The sequence below is a fragment of the Nycticebus coucang genome, chromosome 22 (genome assembly GCF_027406575.1).
Source record: "Nycticebus coucang isolate mNycCou1 chromosome 22, mNycCou1.pri, whole genome shotgun sequence".
NCBI lineage: Eukaryota > Metazoa > Chordata > Mammalia > Primates > Lorisidae > Nycticebus > Nycticebus coucang.
In genome coordinates, this window is record NC_069801.1 from 21,877,832 (window position 1) to 21,884,886 (window position 7,055).

General features: G+C 53.6%; 1 protein-coding gene across 1 annotated transcript; it reads left to right on the forward strand.

The window, feature by feature from the left end:
• Positions 1-66: 66 nt before the first annotated feature.
• XKR8 (XK related 8) lies at positions 67-5,928 on the forward strand. The gene is made up of 3 exons (XM_053575808.1): positions 67-779; positions 2,669-2,865; positions 4,368-5,928. The coding sequence occupies exons 1-3, from the start codon at positions 487-489 to the stop codon at positions 5,075-5,077; spliced, it is 1,200 nt and encodes a 399-aa protein (XP_053431783.1). The 5' UTR covers positions 67-486; the 3' UTR covers positions 5,078-5,928.
• The last annotated feature ends 1,127 nt before the right edge of the window (positions 5,929-7,055 follow it).

The window sequence follows — 7,055 nt, forward strand, 5'->3', positions numbered from 1 at the left end:
GAACTGAGACGCCAGAGAAGTGTCTTGTCCCTTGGGCTACCAGCATGAACTCTGGGCCTTTCGGGGGTTTCTTGTTCTGTTTTGCAACATTGCAGACGTGAGAGACCGCTCCAGGCAGTCTCGCCTTCCTGGGCCTCCAGGTGCCTCAAATGTAAAACTAAGCAATGGGAAGTCTGCTACCCCCAGGGCGCAGCCTTCGGGCCCAGCGGTTCTCGGGGCTCAGCAGGGCTGGGTCAGGGGATCCCTGGGCTGGCGACGTGGCTAAGGCTGGAGGCTAGGGCAGCGGAAGGACCAGAGTGGGGTAGCCGGGACGTCCGCGGGCCTCGCCCCTCCCCGGACGGGGCGGGACGGGGAAGTCCCGCCCCGCCGGCTCGGGCCCTAGGCTGCCCCGAGGGCTGCGCCCGCCTCCTTCCCGCCCCTGCGACCCCGGGCCCTGAGGGCGGGCCCGAGCGGCAGAGGAGAAGGAGGGGCAGAGGCAGGCGGGCCATGCCCTGGTCGCCCCGCGCAACCCTCCTTCGGGACCTGGTCCTGGGCGTTCTGGGCACCGCCGCCTTCTTGCTGGACCTGGCCGCAGACCTGTGGGCCGCCTGCCAGTACGCCCTCAGCGGCAGCTACCTGTGGGCGGCGCTGGTGCTGGCGCTGCTGGGCCTCGCTTCAGTCGCGCTGCAGCTCTTCAGCTGGATCTGGCTGCGCGCCGACCCCGTCGGTCTGCACAGGCCGCAGCCCCCAGATCGCTGCCTGGCCTTGCTGCATCTCCTGCAGCTGGGCTACCTGTACAGGTGAGCGCCCCGCGGGCAGGCGGAGGGGGAAGAGAGCCGGGCAACTCCGGCAGCTGGGCCACCTGTACGGATGAGACGCCTGACGTCGGGCAGAGGGTGGAGGAGAGGACCGGAACCCAGGGAAGGAAACGAAGTCCCTGTGGACACCTCACCTACAAGGGAGAGAGACAGGCCTGGGGGGCCCATTTGCTTGATGGGGGGGAGGCACCGAGGACCAAGAATTCTGCTCAGCTGTCTGTTAATTGGGAGATAAGCCACTCACTCACTGCAAAGTCTTTCCGCAGACGCTACTGTCACTTCCCCTGGACCGACTTGAGAATAAGCTACTGGGCAGGCAGGACCGATGTGGCTCCCCCTCAGTAGGAGCCTTTTCTCTGGTTCCCCAGTGTCCTGCCAGGGGCCCTACTGCAGCCTAGTCACAGGCAGGAACAGAGACCCTGTTTTTAAAACCAAACTCAGCGGAAATAGGGGAAGGGAAGATGCAGGAGGTAGTTATGGATTCGGGGCTCCTCAAAGCCTGCCCAGGACTCTCAACAGTGCCCCTCCGCGCCTTGTTCCTCAAGCAAAACTCAAACTCTGCTCCCCTTGTCCCACTGGAAGGTCTTCAGAGGCAATAACGCCATGGAGCCCAAACAAACAAAAAACAAAACTCTACTTCCCCACTCCCAGGGACTCCACGTGGTTTTGTCAAGGTGAGATCTGGAGAGAATTTGTAAATAAATTTGAAAGAGGATGGAGGCTCTGTCCCAACCCAGATCACCCAATGTCCCAACTTTATTGCATGACTCTGATCCCTTGGTTTCAGTTTCCACAGGGCTTTGCCAGTTGGGGGGAGTGCAATCCACGCTCATTTCCCAAGATGCAACCTGTGCCCAGCCAGCCCAGGCTGTCTCCAGGGGCATAGATGAATCACCACCCCCACATCTTTAGCCCCTGTCTCTGCCCTCTGGCTTGGCCTCAGGGTGGAGAGCAGACATTCAGGGAGAACAATATGGCTGGGTGAGTGTTGCCCCCTTCGAGGATACAGGTATTGCTGGAGGTTGAGGGCTGCTGAAACTCCCTGAGTGCCCAGGTAATCCTGAACTGAACTGACATTTGTTGAATGTTTACTCCAAGCCAGGGCAACTTACAGGTGCCAATTTAATTTAACCCCCACAAAACTCAAGTAGGCACTATCCCCATCTCCCTGGAACAATGAGTAAACTGAGTCTGGGGAAGTCAGTAACTTGCTTAAGGTCCTTCCTGCAGCTAAAAGAACAGCCCCCGTGGAACTGAGTCCACATACCAAGCTCTGTGTTTCTCTTCACTCCTGCCACACCTGTGCAGATGAGCACCTGCTTTTTATAGAGGAGGAAACAGGCTCTGAGAAATGCAGTCACAGGTGGTAAAGCCAGACTGAATCCCAGAGAGGCCTGATCCCAAATCCTATGGGCCTGCCCTTCTTTGGGCCTCAGTTTCTTCATCTACACCAGGAGGTAGGGCTAGATGAGCTCTCAGCTGGAGTTCTCTTTGTCATACTAAAAGTTGGGAACTGCTGTCTCCAGCATCTTTCTGGTACGCCTTCAGAATCCAAACAGTTTTGGATCCAAATCCTGATTCTATCACTTATTGGCTTCTTGAACCTGTTTCCCCATCTGCTAAATGGAGCACCCATGAGGAGTCAACAGGACAGAGTTTATGATGAGCTTGGGTCAGTGCCTGGCTGTATCTATCTCCAGCCTACAGATGGAGAAATGAGTTCAGTAAGGTTAAGTCACCTGCCCCAACCCTTTTAGCATGGAAGTGACAGGCTAGGGTTGGAGCCTGCCTGCCTCTGCCAGATGGGTCGGAGACTGAGGGATTCACAGGACACTAACCTGGCCCTCTGGGCATCCTGTGCACTTTGCTAGGTGCATGCAGGGGCTGCAGCAGGGGCTGCTCGTGTGGCATCAGGAAGCGCCCTCTGAGTTTGACTTGGCCTACGCCGACTTCCTCTCCCTGGACATCAGCATGTTGCGGCTCTTTGAGACCTTCTTGGAGACAACGCCACAGCTCACCCTGGTGCTGGCCATCATGCTGCAGAGTGGCCGGGCTGAGTACTACCAGTGTGAGTGATGGACCAGCACCTTTTTTATGGTGTGGGAAAGTTTCTCTCAAATGTCACAAATGTTTTCTTTTATAAAAGGCTGCTTAGGCCGGGCACGGTGGCTCATGCCTGTAATCTTAGCACTCTGGGAGGCCGAGGCAGGTGGATTTCTTGAGCTCAGGAGTTTGAAAAGACCAAGTGCCAGACCCATCTCTGCTAAAAAAAGAAAAACTAGCCAGGCATTGTGGTGGGCACCTGTAGATTGGTGCTGTATTTATGTCCAATTTTCACAAGAGGAAAGAGGTGCAGAAAGGTGATGTGACTTGCCCTGGGTCACTCAGCATTCATTGGACCAGGACTGGGCCATGTTTTTCATCTGTTCGAGGGTGAGGGGTGTCTAGGACCAAGGCTAAGTGGAGATGTGTGGTGGGGGCAGGGCAAGGAGATGGATTTTCCCTACTTTTTATTTAGCAAATGTTTATTCAGTCATTATTATGTAGCATGTACTGAGCTGCTTTCTACCCTCAAGGAGCTTGGAAATAAGGAGATAGATAATTACTGTGTGATGAGACCCAGGCAGAAGTGGGTAGCATGTTACAAAGACACGTGATGTAGCCGGGTGGGTGGGCTGGGGTCAAGATGGGTGACGTGACCCCAGGGGCTGGTGTGGAGCAGTAGGCCTGGGAAGTGGGCAAAGCTTGTCAAGGTCAAAGCAGGTGGTGTGCTGGGCAAACCGTTGAGACCTGGGGGTGGGAAGGGTGGTTAGAAAAGCCTTGCCCACAGATCTGATTCCAGGCTGGGCGTGGGTTCCACCAGGCAATAGGTTCCCAGTGCACATCTGTGGAGTGAGTACAGGGGAGGAAGCATTCGGGAGACATTCCCGCACCCTCCCTGGAGGTTCTGGTGCTTCCCGTTAAGACTGGTCAGCTAGGAAGTGGGATAGGATCCCTGCCATAAACTTCTGGATCTTGGAAATTCAAGACTAGGGGCCAATGTGAGCAGAGGGGAGAACTGTCCTTATAACAAGGATGTCCCTCCTGGCTCCAAGGCCAGCTTCACTCAAGGCCTGTTGCCACTCCATTGGATTTTCCACCTCCCTTTTGGATTAGAAAGGGGTCACTGGGACTGCTGATTTTCAGACTCAAGAAGGGTTTGGGATCTTCCAGGAAGGGAAGGGTTATGGAGGCCTAGAATATGCTCAGGGTGCAGCCAAGGCCCAGGAGTGCTGAATGCTGGGTGAGTCTTTGTAAGTTGCATGTATACCCTCTTATCCTTGAAAACCATCCCAGCAGCAGTGCCTGCACAGCAAAGCACAGTGGTGGAGGGCAGACTCCATGTTGACCCCCAGTTCACATGACCAGTCATGTGAACATACTGAACATTCTCTAGCTGCAGCTTTCCTTCACTGAAGGGGCTTCTAAGGTCTACTTCAGGATACCCTGAGGGCTCCCCTGGTACCTGTGTCTCCTGGGGAGTGCCACGCAGGCTGTGCACAGGTCTCACCTGTTTCTTACTCTTTGCAGGGGTTGGCATCTGCACGTCCTTCGCCGGCATCTCCTGGGCGCTGCTAGACTACCACCGGGCCTTGCGCACCTGCCTCCCATCCAAGCCCCGCCTGGGCCTGGGCTCCTCTCTGATCTTCTTCCTTTGGAACCTGCTGCTGCTGTGGCCCCGAGTCCTGGCTGTGGCCCTGTTCTCAGCCCTCTTCCCCCGCTACGTGGCTCTGCACTTCCTGGGCCTGTGGCTGGTGCTGCTGCTCTGGGTCTGGCTTCAGGGCACAGACTTCATGCCAGACCCTGTCTCTGAATGGCTGTATCGGGCGACAGTGGCCACAATCCTCTATTTCTCCTGGTTCAACGTAGCTGAGGGCCGCACTCGAGGCCGGGCCACCATCCACCTGGCATTCCTCTTGAGTGACAGCATTCTCCTGGTGGCCACTGGGATGACTCATAGCACCTGGCTGCCCAGAGGGGCTGCACTGAAGATATGGCTGCTTGTGGGGGGCATCTGCTTCCTTTTGGGTCTGGCTTTGCGTCTTGTCTACTACCACTGGCTGCACCCTAGCTGTCGCTGGGAGCCTGACCGGGTGGATGGGACCCGGAGTCTTCTTTCCCCAGAGGAACATCAGCTGCCTCAGAACAGGCGAGTGGCCGGATTGGCTCACACCTTCTTTCCCAAGGCTAAGGATGCAGCTGCTTCGCCAGTGAAGGAAGAAGTAAATGGGGTCCTTTGAGACAGGGTGTGACCCTGCTAGGGGACATGGACAGTAACTCAGCCAGTAGAAGGCAGAAAAGATAAGCTAATAATGCTGTTCTGGGCCTTGATCTGCTCAACAAAGTGGGATACCCACTCTGTGCCAGGGACTGGAGACAGGATTTAGTAAGGCAGAGCCTCTTTCAAGGGATGCACAGTGTGACCAAGATGAGAAGGCTAGGTCCTGGAGGGTCAAGGGCTCTGGTTATATAATGTTTAGGACACTTTGGGAGGGAAGAAGAGATACCCCTCTTCTCTCCACCCCCTGCCAGTATAGCTGGTGACCCAGAACTTTTACTTATTGGGATCTGGCCACCTCTAAAATACCTGGTAGAGGTTCAGTCCCACCCCTGAAAGACCCAGGAGCCTCCAGGGGGCTATTCTGTAGAATTCTTCCTCCCATGGCCCACCCCATTCATTCAATATTTACTGAGAGCATTTTATGTGCCAGGAACAGCATTCTGTCCCTGGAACCTGGAACAAGATTAGCTGCCACCCCTAGCTTTATCCTCCTCTTATTCCAGCCAGTCCTGGGTTGGATCTCAAAGGCTGAAGCCTGGGAGGTATAACTCTGGTGGCCTTGGTCTGCCCCTCCAGGGTCTCAGTACAGTTGATCTAGCTTCCACTCCTGTTCTCAAGGGGCCGCCTTCCAACTAAATGCCTTGTGACTCTGTGGACTGGGCCATACCCAGCCTGTTGAGTATTTTTTTTTTTATCCTTTAGCCAGTGTACCTCCTACCTCAGTGTGTGAGAGGAAGAAAGTGTGTGTGCATATACGTCTCTGTGAGAAGAGACATGTGGTGTTTTTGTTTAACAGTGTTATTAAAACTTCAAGAAACCTTCAACCCAGTCTGTGTCATTAAACAAAATCTAGAGTTCAAAGTCTCCTGAGAAGAAGGGGTCAGGGACATGAAATCTACCTCAAAATTGGTAAAGGTGTCCAGGGCAGTGAAAAAAGAGCCGGTGTAGGTATGATTTCTCAATCTTGCTTCCCAGGTCCAGGAACTGGTGGGCCAGCATGGGATCAGCTTCAGGGTCTGGGATGAGAACCCAGATCTGGGTTGACTGTAGAGCACTGTTTTTCAACCTTTATTTCATGGGACACTTCGACTATAGTTAAACTTCCACAACACATTTAAATTCAGTTGATCAAAGAGTAAAAAAGAAAAGAAGATACTTACTGTGCATTGAATTTCTTTCAAAAATAATTAGCCAGATATGGTGGCTCATGCCTATAATCTAAGCACTCTGGGAGGCCGAGGTAGGTGGGTTGCTTGAGCTTAGGAGTTCGAGACCAGCCTGAGCAAGAGCAAGACCCCATCTCTACTAAAATTAGAATAGCTGAGGCAAGAGGATCTCTTGAGTCCGAGTTGGAGGTTGCTATGAGCTATGATGCACGGCACTCTACTCAGGGTGATAGCTTGAGACGGTCTCAAAAATTTTTTTGTAAATAATTTAAAAAATTTTTCATGGTACACCTAAGATCCTCTCATGGCACACCAGTTGAAGATCACCGACCTAGTGCATTCTCTTAACTACCAGCTCTGCTGCCAGGCCTGGCTGGAGTAGCTACAAACACCTTTAGTACCAGCAAGTAATACGAGAGCCTGGGTGAGGAAAGTTCTTTGTGGCCTAGCACGGTGGCTCACACTTGTACTCCTAGCACTCAGGGAGGCTAAGGAGAGAGGATTGCTTGAGCTCAGGACATTTGAGACTAGCCTGAGCAAGAGCTAGACCTTGTCTCTACTAAAAACCAGTTGGGCATTGTGGCAGGCACCTATAGTCATAGCTACTCAGGAGGCTGAGGCAGGAGGATCACTTGAACCTAAGAGTTTGAGGTTGCTGTGAGCTATGATGCCATAGCACACTACCCAGGGTGACAGAATAAAACTGCCTCAACAACAAAAAAGTCTTTTTGCTGGGAGCTCTGAGAGACTAAGTGATGAGGTGACTTATGG